Source organism: Trachurus japonicus, chromosome 7, assembly GCF_045865225.1.
Source record: "Trachurus japonicus isolate A0001 chromosome 7, Traja_1.0".
NCBI lineage: Eukaryota > Metazoa > Chordata > Actinopteri > Carangiformes > Carangidae > Trachurus > Trachurus japonicus.
In genome coordinates this window covers 24,707,302-24,720,744 of record NC_140913.1, presented here as the reverse complement: position 1 = coordinate 24,720,744, position 13,443 = coordinate 24,707,302, and the positions used below count along the sequence as shown (strand labels likewise).

The following is a 13,443-nucleotide window of genomic DNA, read 5'->3' as shown; positions in this document are numbered from 1 at the left end:
CAGAGATGGGTTATGTTTTTAGGTTTATTAAAGGGTTAATAAACACAACTTTTCTTGGAAATGAGAGAGCAATGTACAGTAATCTCAAAAATCTGCTATTATACCACGCAGTCTCATTAACATGGTTAAAAGCAGCCATGGTCTTTTTAGAAATTGAGGTATAAAGTGCAAATGATGAGATATTTAAAGGTATTTTTGAACTCAGATAAGTGAAAATTGCACTCCTGCTGCTCCCTAGATTTGTTTTCCTATTAGATATATAAATCTACAGTGCATTACATTGTGGAAGGAAAGGACCTGTGGCATTTTTGTTGCTTTATAGTATTTTATAATCTTGACAGAATTTCTAGGAGCAGGCTCCATTGGCTCTAATGGTCGGCTGGTTTTGGCTATAACATGAGCTATACACCCTGTGTTGTAATAAACCAAATACATAGCAGGCTGCCCTCGAGAGACAGTGTGATATTTTAAGAGAATTGCTCCCTTTCTGTGCCATTTAGGTGGGCAGTTTTTTATTTTCTTTTTCTTTTTCTTTTTTTTTTTGGCTCTGTGCTGGAGAAATATCAATATCAGTGACTAATATGTGCTCTTAAATTCTTTCAGTGTAGAACTTCTGTTATGATGGCTTATTTGGGAGAGGTCAGAAACTGTTTGGTTGGTTGATTCCTCAGACAGTTGCACTTCTTCAGAACAAACTGCAACACACAACCTGATTCGTTTTTTTTTTACACAGTCCTGGAAGGAATTGCCTTCACTGTTGTAAACTTGGTGAAAAGTTACCGCAGGAATTAATCAAGGTACTGGATGTTCTCCCTTGAGTACCTTGTACCAGACAGTGTGTGTTGGTGTTAAATTACGCTTTAACTGCACACAGAGAACCACTGGTGGTCAGTTGACTGAGGCTCCACTACATGACGAAGTGGAAATGGAGATCTGTGTTATTTTCTGCACTAACACCTTTAATTTCAAACAGATAATTTGTGTGTCTGCAGTGGATTTAGCTTCATGTTGTGTGTGAGCTGTAGTGACTGAATCTGCAAAACATGGTCAGTGCTTTAACTCTGTTATCATCATTTGCCCTGTCTTACCGGTCTTAGGTAACATACACCACATAATTGGCAATTATGAGGTGGGTTATGTTGCAAATTGAGTGTAATAATCATTTATCAATTAGCCAACAACCATCGAAGTGTGTGGGCGACTGACTCAATTATAAGAGATATTAGTGACACTGGATAGTGTGATTAAACACAGCTTAGTGAGTTTAATAGAGTACAAACAGGGATGTGGGCACTTCGCCTCTTGTTGCATAAATAACAGACATGATTTAATTTTTTTATTGACACGGTTGCACGCTGTGTGCAGTGCAAACAACATCACAATAATGGCAAAACAATGGCTGCAAACTGGAAAAATTTGCAACATAAATTAATTCAAACACTTAAAACTAGAACTTAGTAGTTGTTTAAATAATTCCTAGTTGATAAACTAACTATTAACCTTCTATTTTTGGGAACGATTTGGTAACTTCAAGCAATTGCAACAGGCAACAATTTTTAATCCTAATTAAATGTTGGTGAATTGAATATCCTCGGGTTATTGGCTGTTGGTCAGATAACGCAGCCAATGATGAAACTGTGGCAGGAACAGTTGTTTTTAGACGTTTTATTCACCATACAATCAATTGATGAATTGATGAAATAACTGACCAATTAACTGATTAAGAAAATGTTAATTGCAGGACTAAAATTAAACACAGACGGAAGGTGTTAATAGTTCTCTGGCAAGCACTTTTAATCACTTTTCATTCAAACAAAATGCAATCATCATCTCCCAGGCGGTTGTCATTAAAAGGTTGCTGACCGTGCAGATCTCTATATAAACCTGTCTTTCTTGGGGATTGTGAAAACACTGTGATGTAGTTGCCAATATTAACAGGAGGAGGAGTAATCACCTCAAACACTCAGCCTGTGATGTAGCAACAGCCCTTTACAGACCAGAGGTGTGTCTATGATGTGGCCGTTCAGTCGACTGACAGCAGCAGCTTAGTACAGTAAAGTACTTTAATGCTATCAAGGATAGTTTTGGCTACAAACTGTAAACAATTTCAAGCTCTAAAAAAGGAATTTCAAAAGATTATAGGATGCACTGCATGTGAGCACCTTTAAATCTTATTTCCTTTAAAGGGATAGTAGCATATTTTTTAAGTGGGGTTGTATGATCTACAAATAGCCCCTAAGTACTTTAATTGCAGTAGAAGACTCTCTGCACTCCTCCCGTTAGCAACGCCAGCCCATAATAGCCCTGCCCAGAGATTTACAACATACAGTGTTGTGAATGGACCCAAAGAAACGGCCTATTTTCGCGGCCTAAAAGAGGTTTTACCTGGAAAAAAAATACACAGTTCCATTGTTCGCTATAATATAATTTTTTCCAGCCCTTCAAAGTGCAGGAAAAACACAGTTTTTATTTGGACCTAACCAACTCACGTATCCCTCCGCCCAGGGTTAGCGCCCGCCGATCAGCAGTTGTTTAGGTCCAAATAAAAACTGTGTTTTTCCTGCACTTTGAGGGGCTGGAAAAAATTATATTATAGCAAACAATGGAACTGTGTAGGTAAAGGTAAAAGCTCTTTTAGGCCGTGAAAATAGGCCGTTTCTTTGGGTCTGTTCACAACAATGTATGTTGTAAATCTCTGGGCAGGGCTATTATGGGCTGGCGTTGCTAACGGGAGGAGTGCAGAGAGTCTTCTACTGCAATTAAAGTATTTAGGGGCTATTTGTAGATCATACAACCCCACTTTAAAAAAATGCTATTATCCCTTTAATATCTCACCACATGTGGTGAAGGAAATACAGAGGTAATTTTCTATCACAGTACTGTACAGGCTACTGTAGTCTTCTCAGAGTGCATCCTGTATGTAGGGACCTGCTTTCTATTAATACTCTCCCTGAAGGATCATCAGAGTAGTTTGAATCTACAAATGGACTTGAGCTAATCGATAGAAACAGCCAGTGGGAGGTAATGAGGGTGTAGCCTATCAAAATGTGAATTTGAGGCTATTTTATGCCACTCTCTCTATCTCTATCTCTATCTTTCTCCATCAACCCCCCCTTTGTACTCATTAAAAATGTATCTGGCATGAAAGTTAATGTATGTAATGAAAAATGTATAACCTCATGAAGACCTATGTGAAGAGCTGACCTTTAAGTTGTTGATGTTTCTCATGCACTGCACTCGAAGCTGCTGTTGTGTTTGCTTGGCAGCTCTGTGCACAAAACCACAGCAAAACCACATCCGTTCCCTGACGTTCATTTAAGACTAGACTGAAAATGAACACACACACGTTTTGCTTAATAATTGTTTTGAAATTGCCCCACAGATTTCTACACGTTCACATTTTGTATTTACGCAGCATCTGCTGTTTCTTTGTTGTTTCAAAAGCTGGCAGAACACTAATCGAAACCGGTGTTTTCTAAGCATGTTTATCATTTCTGGGGTCGTAACAAATTCTAATTAGGCCTGTAGCCATGCCAGTCCAAGCTGTCACTGCAAACAGGAGGGTAATTATTTCCACAGCGCTGTATCATTGACTCAAACTTTTTTCTTGATTTAAAAAGGAGAAATTAATCAGTCTCTGAATGCGCCCTGGTGCTTGAGGAGGCGGTAAGGTGATCCGCTACTTAGCATTGGAAATAGCAGAGAGGGTATGATGGTGGGCAGCACAACATTATATATATATATATATATATATACAACTCTGTAATAGGTCTTATTAGATAAAAAAGCCCAAGGTACATGGCACTCTGTTTCCCATTAGGCTGAAAGCACAACAATATATATCCTACATACAGTAATGCAGGATAATTGAATAATTGCCAGGTAACCAAGTGTACATCCTCTATTCTGTGTTTTTATTATATGCAATTCATAAAAATGTGTTGCATGATGATTAATATACTATTAGAGCATAAAGTAAAAATATAATATAAATACAATAAATATAATACAATAGAGCTGCATTTTAACCTACATGTTATTAACTTTATCAAATCATCGAAAGTGAATAAAAGCAGCAGCCACATGCAGTTTCATTTACGCTAAACCTGACATTAGCCATGCAGCACTCATATACATGTTTACTCTTTGTATGTAAAAACAGGAGCAAATATAAATATATTTGTTAATATGGCATTTCTTAGCAAAAATATGTTGGTACTTATTAAAACTCCACAGTGCGCAGTATAATATATTATATTTATATACTGTATTTATTTAATTTAAAAAAAAGAACACCTTGGGGCTTTTCACTTCTCAGTTTAGGGAACTGACTACTTTCTGCATCCTGCTAGCTAAGTTGACTAAAATTAGTTTTCCTGCTAATTGCTAAGTAGAAAGCTGGAAAGCAACTTTCAATCAGGAACTGATAATTTGATCCACATTTGATTATCACAATGTCTCATCAGAGAGAAGAGCTGCAATGGTGAGTAGCAACACATTAATATGAATCTATTGAAATGATTTCATTCTGGGTGGTTGTTTTTTTTATCATTTAAATGTGCACAGGTGGTGTAAAACACGCTGTGATTTCCACAAATGATAGATCCCAGTCTTTTCTCCATCACCTGTGCTCTATGATTGAACACATGCAGTAGAACATAATGGTTACACAACACTGAACACAAGTACAGGAGTCATGTGATATTACATGACCTGCTCATATTATTCCTCAAAGCACCAAGGTAGTTTCTATTGTCGATTGTCCTCTAAATAAGCCGCTTAGCAGGTGTTTGCTTAAAAAAAATAAATAAATAAAAAGAGAAGGTAAAGAAATCAGCTGTTATGAGATGGTGGAAACAATAACAGTAAGACATTTCAGTAAAGACCCAATTTCCCTCCAGTAAATAGCACCACCTTCCTTCGTCTCCATCAAAAAAGAAAAGGTAGGCTACAGTAAGAAGATGTTTTTCTACTGTGACTTTACAGATCTCATGTGCAGGCTTCTCCAAGATGTTGTTGACATGACCTCTGATAATATCACTGCTGTAAATATGCTTTTTAAAATTATTATTATTAGTTTATTTAGGGGACATTGTGCAATGACATTAATCATTTACAGAAAATGAGAAGATGGTTGCACCAGATTTAGTTTATAGCTAATTTCCATCTGCGGTCCCAACATGTAACATATAACAATCAGACAAGAAACGCAGACCACAAACTACTATACAAGAGTGATACACAAATAGACAGTAGACAGCACATAGACAATACCAAAAAAGAGAAAAATAAACAGTTTCCACATCTAAAAAGACCAAATCAAATGCAACACACCTGAGAGAGGTGTACCCTATCTATCCTATATGATCAATGGAGAGAAAAGCTAAGTCTTACAAGATACAGAATATAAAACATTTTAGAATCCCATAGTTCATATTCCATAAGGTTTTAAGATAATTTCATGGATTGGGTGCATCGAGAAATACATTTTTAAAGACTAACTGAGTAACAAGTGCCCTGCTTTTAAACATGCTGGCAACTTTGGTTCTCCAGTAGCCATTGTTTTAAATGATGAGTACTGTCTGTACTTGTTTGTGATTTGTTTTTATCGTTTTCTGCGGAGGATTTTCTGCTTTGATTATGTGTCACTTATTCTCAAAAGTGTAAATGTCAATGTTGGTCATTTAATGATTACTGTATGGTTCAGTGAGTATCAAGGGAGTTAATAATGTGTTTCTATTCAGCTGCAGCACTGATGATCATCCTGATGAAGTCCTCACCTCTCCTCCAGTCCCACCGACAATGACTACAGCGCCATCTTGTGAGGGAATGAAGTGAGCTCATGTGGATGCCTTTTCGACATTGCACTGACATAACTTGCTTGTTTGCCTTGAGCACTGAATAGGAAGTGTATACTCACACGTACATTTTGTTGTCTTGTCGGCGGTGGTTGAACAGAGCTCACATTTTGGGGACAGGGTGGAGAGAAAGTGCTGCTCTGAGGCGCGTCGGGGAGAGCGGAGAGAGAAACCCAGAGAGATGACTGCAGCATCAGTAGATGGCAGTAGCATCACACCAGGCAAAGGTGCTGATTAATAACCTGTGCATGAGATCATCCTGTCTTTTGTAGACAAAGAACAAGTAGCCTCAAGCTGCTGCTGGTGAGCAAACTGCAGTTTTTATTTATTAGACTCTACAAGTAAAGGCAACACTGAACCCTACTGTTTGATTTAAATTCACGACCTACATGAGAATCTGTGAAGAAATCAGTGATGTTTGCTGTTTGTTATAAAAGGGTGCATCAGCAAAGGAGTGATCCTCCTTTAATTCCCTGTTGATAATAAATGTGTCGGCCTTTTCTTAAGTCACACTCATAATTAGAAAGTGAGATAAGTTGGAACAGCTGTGAGACTCCATAATTCAGTCACAGATTTAGAAAGTGTAGACTAATTGCGTTTTCCCTCTTATCTCATAAATTGGATCCATTCCAGAGCTGGGATGGAAATCTTTGTCTTAACCCATTTGCGTGTGTATGCTGTGGATTTTCAGAGGCGTGACAGAACTAAGAGGTTTGGGGGTAGTGGGTGTGGGAGGGGAGGGGTGTTCATACTGTAACCAACTAGTGGAGCAGACATGACAGATGCTGTCTTGTACTGGCTGCTCTCACTGGCGTTAATGGTGTGAGCATCATTTGGATGCAGAGGCTTGCAGCAAGGGGCCGAGGGGCCGCGGCCAGAGGACACTTGTCATGTGAGAGGTTATTAGAAACGTTTACATGTCTTTGCATGTGAGAGTTGAGAGAAAACAGCAGATCTGAGGTCAGGCTGGAGCTCCCCTCCTGCTCTGTAATGTCATGTTGAACCAACCTCCGCCTGACCTGCAAAGATCACAGCTAAATCAACATGTAGTTAGTTTTTTTTTCCCTCTCTTCTTCTCCTTTTTGCTCTAAATTATACACAACGCAGCAGCAGGATCACTGTCACTTCATGCATCATACAGCACTCTGTGGTGTGCGTGGAAGCTCTTTTCCCTCTGTCATTACTTGCAGGTCAGACAACACACAACATCTCAAAATAAAACATGGATATTGCGCAGTATGTGGTTGCTGCTGCACACCGTTTCTACCTTTTTCCCAGGCATTGTGTGATCTGCCACTCTCATGTTACCACAGGATGTTTGTGCAGAGCTTTGGTCTCTGCGTCCTCCACGCTCCCTGCTGGCCTGATGGCCAGATGGGTCAGTGGCTGCGTAGCCGGGGCTTGGCGGGCCCCTTCTGTTCACCGTGAGGGTCCACTCGTGGGATTGAAACCCCGGAGACCAGATTTATAGAAGCTGGATCACAAGGTAGAGAGGTTGCAAGCTGAGCTGAGACATTCACGCACATGTGCATTCAGTGCACACACACAATCCTGTACACAGGTAGGAGCCCACGTTTTTTACATGTGTGGCAGAGAGAGGCTGATGTGCACTTCATATCTAAGTCCTGTTGTAGAGAGATCTGTCAGAGGGCACGGCTTTTTACTGATTAGAGTGGAATTAACAAAAGAAAATGTGATTTTATTTAATAAGCTGGAAACAGACCTGATCTTTTATCATTTCAGACAAGCTGTTCAGGAGGGTTACATTACTGAAGTGAGATTTTTCTTGTCATGTCATGTGGAAATTTAGTCAAGTCATCTTCAACTGTTATTGCAGTCCATTAACTCCATTGTGAAGATACATAATTGATGCAGCCTTTGGGTAGAATTTAATCAAATGGAGAGTACTCCACACTCCACCGCCAACTGAAAAATGAGGCACACAATATTCAGTGATGTAGTTTGCGAGGTAAGACTATAATTCACGCCTTTGAATTGATTTATAATCATTTGACTGTACACTTCCTGCACAATGCCCAAAGCAAAACTCGTATGCTTTTAAGCTTTTAAAGGTGGACTCGTGTGAAGGATTTATGAGCCTGAATTAGGATCAGCGAGTAAAAGCATAACCCCAGACACCTGTTCCTGCTAATCTACTTCCAGACAAGCAAACGGAGAAGTGTGGCGTACAATTTATTCTCTGTACCTTTTGGGTTTTTCAATTTCATTTCATCTTTGTTTGATGTGGATTTCTATCACTCTTCCTCAACTATTCATTTCCATTCCAGTATTTTTTGCCTCTCCCAGGCATTTACTTTTCTTTGAAATAACTGTGATCTGTGTGGGCTGAGGAAATGCATTGTTTATTCCATGCTCCTTGAAATCAAGGGTTTAGCTCTCTAGTTAAATTTCACAGCCAGCCAGCACTTATCTCTGTCAACTCCTGTTTAAGCCACACATGATCCGCCCTGGTTTAAACGCAGCTGGCTTTTTGTTTGTGCCGTGAACCTGAGCTGCGAGTCAATGTAAAAAAAAAAAAGAAAAAAAGTGCTACTTTATTGTATACAAGCTTGGAAAAAGTGAGCTGCATCTCGCGCGCAGCCAACGCATAACAAATACGCAACATATTGTGGAGATGAATGCCATGCAGCACTCTGTTATTTCCTCTCTCAGTGAGTGCATTTTCCTGACGGGGGAAATTGGGGGAAAAGCAGCAGATTAGCGCACCTACTCAGCTGCGAATCCTGAAGAGCATTCGTCTCACTCAGCCATCTTAATAACACAACAGTCAATTAAATCCATGAACTCAGATATGTAATTTTCAAATAATCATTAACTGGGAGTGGTGGTGGAGTGGGGGGGTGGAATTAGAAATTTGGATATCGAGGAGATGGCACGAGGGAGGGGGGAGGGTGGGTGGGGGGTGGTAAGAGAGAGAAAGGGAGGGTGACAGCATGAGAGGTATAACAGTCATTACAGTAGAGGCAAGAGACGTACTAAATCCCCCAGCCAAAGATGAGTGAAGATAAAGGAGGTGACTGAGCTAATTGTGTACTGTCAGAATCCATATCTCTAACGACTGTCAAGTGAGCAAATTTCAAATGTATTCTCTCCTCCCACCCAACACCCCCCCCCCAACCCCCCCAGGAGGAAAAGTGGTGAGAGAGAAGAGGAATAAATACCAGGAGACACTAATGTGATGAGAATGATGCCTGGTCTCTTCCGCTGATTAAAAATGCAATAACGCTGTGACGTGCACACACACAAACGTTGCACACACACAGTGCAGCCTATAAGCAGGGGCAAGGAGTATAGCTCTGTGGAGCCACAGATAAGAAATGGCACCCAGTGACCCCCAAACCAATTTATTCACTCAGAAAAATAGTATCAGTATCTTGTTCTGGGATCACTCACAGAAAAACAAACAGAAACTCAACTGCAGAGCTCAGAGCTTCTTCACTAAAGTCACGCGTGATCTTCCTCCAGGTGGTAATTAGTGCCGATGAGAAGATGTGGATTTTATGATTCATGTCTCTCCACTGGCTATCTTACTGTACTGCTAATTATAAAAAAAAAAAAAATAAATCCTGGCTTCTCTGTGTGCATGTAACAGTAACAGGGCTGATCTGAGGATGGAGAACAGAGGAGATGCAGAGGAAGTGGGAAAACACGCTGGCAAACACAAAAGCATCATAAGGAGGTTTTGAGAACAAGACACGACGGGGAGAGAGAGGAAAAATAAGAAGAGCGGAGAGTGTCTTTATCCACCTTGCGTTTATATCAGGCCTCGGTTGGTCACTGACGGGAAGCAGATAAGGTTTCACTCTGGCTGGAGTTGGATAATTGGACATTTATGGAGAGATAGGAGAGCCCAGGGCCCAGGAGCCATGAAACAGAGCTAATCTAGACTCAGCATCAGTAAATTGTCTGTGAAAGAGTGCATCAGGAGTTCTGACAAGATAAAGAAGGCTTTCCTCAAAGGCGGAGCTGGACCAAAGTGACATGAAAACTCAGATACAAAAAAGAGGCCCGAGCCTTTGATGCTGGGACTTCTACATGTCACACGCGGCGCACACTGAAAATGTACATTTCACAGAGCAGCGGTGTCACCTTGTCATCCAAATTGGGTCACGCAGGCTTGTAATTCTTCCACGGCGAGGACAGTTTTGACAACTTTGTAACGAGACAGCTCTTAAGAGTCAGAACTTTTAGCAAGCGAGCCACCTTGTACATTTTTAAAAAAACTCTTGTTGTTCAACTTCACATGTCCCACGCGTAATAATCTGTGACTGACAGACAGTCCTCTAGAGTTTGAAACATTTAGGTCCTGGTGGAGTGTGCCTTGCTCTCAGTCCACCATGATTAGTTTTCTCCCTTTGATGTTTTTTCCCCCACTCGATTCTCACAGGAAACTGCTGCCTACAAAACAGGTGTATGCCGAGCAGGTGGGCTCCTCACACTGCAGCCTTGAGAGTTAGGAGCCAGAGTAAACCATATCTCACACTATTCTAGGCAGGTAAAACTCATCCCTGAACGAGCCATGCTTAGATTTTTAAAGATCTCTTTAAGTTTTTGTTCTTGCTTTATATATATATATAGGTATATCTAGAGCCAGAAATCCACTGCTTGTTTAATGTTTCTTTTCTTTTTGCTGAGCTGCAAATCTAAACTCTGTTCAGCCCCTACTGATTACTTGCACACAGACACTGACACAGGCAATTAATTTGGTGGGGGAGAGGCTAGTCTTAATTGGACATAAGTGGGATTTTTCTTGGCTGTGTGCAACAGAAAATGACAGACTGTGCGTATGAGAAGTAAAGACCATCTGGTCCCACAGGAGCCGAGAGAGATGCCAGACAAATGGAAAGAGAAACAACACAAAACCTACGAGGCTGAGGGTGTCTCTCTCTCTCTTTCTCTCACACACACAAACAGAAAAGAGGAATCAGCAGCTCTCGGTCATATATCACCTGCTCATGTACTAGCCTGGAGGGAGATGCTTCCTGGGTGCAGAAACAGAAGTCTTTCATGCGTGGCCTATTCATGTTTTTATATAATAATCAATATTGAAAATAGGAACATTATGCTTGCTTGCAGGCAGGCATGGAAAAATAAAGAACGGTTTGGCTTGTACTGTAAAAGGCTCGGTCATCAGCAGGACAAATTGATCTGACATGTTTTATTAGTCATGTGGGGGATCGGTGCTGAGACTTTAGAAGGAGCAACGACGACGGCGAGAGAAAGAGAAACAACAGATGTGACAGAGAGAGCAAAGGGGAGCGGAGGAGTCAGAGAGTGGACATCCTCTGCTTTCGCACCGTCTCATCTCTGCGTGACAGCTCTGCTCGGCGAGCTCGCTAATGTCACGGGGTGAGACACTGAACCAGCACATGGCATTTCCCTCAGTTTACACAAATCCATAAACAACTCAGTGATTAATAGTCACTTATTTAGATGTCAGTTTAAACCTGCCGCACTCCCTCCCTCCCTCCTGCCGTGATACACAAACATGCCCACTCGTACTGTACACACAAACACGCTCACACACGCAATGTGCACAGAAATAACTATGATATGCTGTCCGCTTTAATTGTATAAAAGATAACAAAATGGTTTTATTACATGTTCATTATATAGCAGATATCACAACATACTTGCATGATTGCTCTGATATTTATGTTTCCCCACACCATAATTAGGCATAATGTAACCCAGTACGAAAATATGTTTAACAAACATGCTTGGAGGTACAAGGGGAGGGAGTGGGTGCAGGGGGGAGGGGGTGAAGGGGCGACGGGGTCAATTCAACAACAGATTAAAGCTGTTTTCTGTCATTTAACAAAGCTTTGCTCTAACAAATAAAACAAACCGCAGGTGGATGCTGAAGCTCATTATCATTTTCAGAATTTATTTCTCTCTTTTTTTTTTGTTTACATCAAAACATAACAGACATACATTGGCACATGCAAAGTGAACACTTTGTGGTGCTTTTTCGTTACCATCCAAATCCAATTGAACAAAGACTGGATATCTATTTTTGTACTCCAAACATGAAAATACTCTCAAATATTTACAAAGAAAATATACTTACAATGCCCATCACTCTAACATAATAATCATCATCATCTGGGACTGATTTGAGTTGATTTTGGTTAAAACAAAAATACTGTATGTGGCAGAGCTTGCTGTTCAAGGTCATTAAATCAAACTTCAAGAGAAAAGAGGCACAGAAGAAAATCACTTAGAAACAATACAAAACAGAAATCAGAAATCAGATAATGGGAACCCCAAGAGAATATGGCTTTAATGATATTTCAAAAGAAAACATCTTGAAAAGCAGATCCGTAGTCCCCCTTTTTTTTCTTTTTTCTTTTTTTTTGCGGCTCTCTTCTTTCGCAGCGACCCCCCTTTTTTAGCAGGCAAGTTGTTCTCTGGGGGGGGGGGCCACGACGTCACAAGCTTTTTTAAAACCTACAGTCTGGTTCTGGCGGTCCAACCACACTGGCCTACAGCTGCGCTAGTTTCTGTCAGGACGCATGTATCATGTCTGGATGAAGGTTGGATGCTATCCACACAATCCTGGAGTGCATCGGTACTGCAGGTGGTGCTGGGATGCCTCTCTTTCTCTTTCTCTCTCTTTCTCTTTCTCTTTCTCTCTCACACGTCTCTGTCTGTCTCTCTCTGTTGTTCTGCTATCGCTCGCTTCCGCTTTTCAACCACAGATAAAGGACAAACAGCATTCATTTTCAAGCAGATCAGATCCTGAGGTTGTTGTAACTCACATACGTTTTCTTGGTTGCTTGACCTGAGAAAAGAAAAGAAAAGAGTGGGGGGAAGAAAAGAGAAAAGAAAAGATTAACTTTCAGAAACAAAGAAAAAACAAAAAAAAAACAGCACATCTCTTATAAATGGGTAAGCAGAGGCATACAAATACACTGCTCTGGGAAAGTCGTCCTTCTGTGTCATCAGCTGTGTGCAATCAGCAGCAACGTTTTCTGAGCCGGTGTATCATTTCGACTCACAATGCCCCCATGTGAAGCCTTAGATTCTATTTTCAGATGAGAACTAGTGATAAAAAACACAAACACCACACAAGTGGGCACCGAACAAATGCTACAGCACGCAATGTGATCCCAGTCTGGATTACCATGGAAACGTATCTGAAATGTGGCTGAGTGCCTGGGTGCTGTGTGTGTGTGTGTGTGTTTGTGTGCTCTCTCATACTGTGTCTGTGTCGTTATGAGAACCAATTTGAGTTCCAAACCTTCGGAGTGAGGGCGTTTTTTGTGAACCGAGGTCATTCTGGCTTGTCATGACTTTTTCTTTTTTTTTTTTTTTTTTGTTAAACAGCTTTTTACCCAGGCGGCAGGCAGGAATGAAGTCTAAAGCTGAGGTTTAGTTGGTTAGTTTAGTTGGATTAGGCTGATATCTGGCCAGGATGTGGTGACAAATAATAATAAAAAAAATGTCTACAGTATATAGTCAGAGGACTAATAGAAAAGTACGAGGATGTGTGTATCTGTATACTTTATGCTGTCTGTATCCTGGAGAAGGTGAATATACTATTTCCTTCATCACAGACTTT

General features: G+C 40.6%; 1 protein-coding gene across 1 annotated transcript in view; it reads right to left on the bottom strand.

Moving 5' to 3' along the window:
- Positions 1–11,745: 11,745 nt before the first annotated feature.
- LOC146984822 (metabotropic glutamate receptor 7-like) overlaps positions 11,746–13,443 on the bottom strand; it is a 64,398-nt gene continuing 62,700 nt past the window's right edge. The window contains exon 10 of the mRNA XM_085782272.1: positions 11,746–12,663. Coding sequence (XP_085638398.1) covers positions 12,614–12,663 — 50 coding nt within the window. The 3' untranslated portion in view covers positions 11,746–12,613. The remainder of the gene's footprint in view (positions 12,664–13,443) is intronic.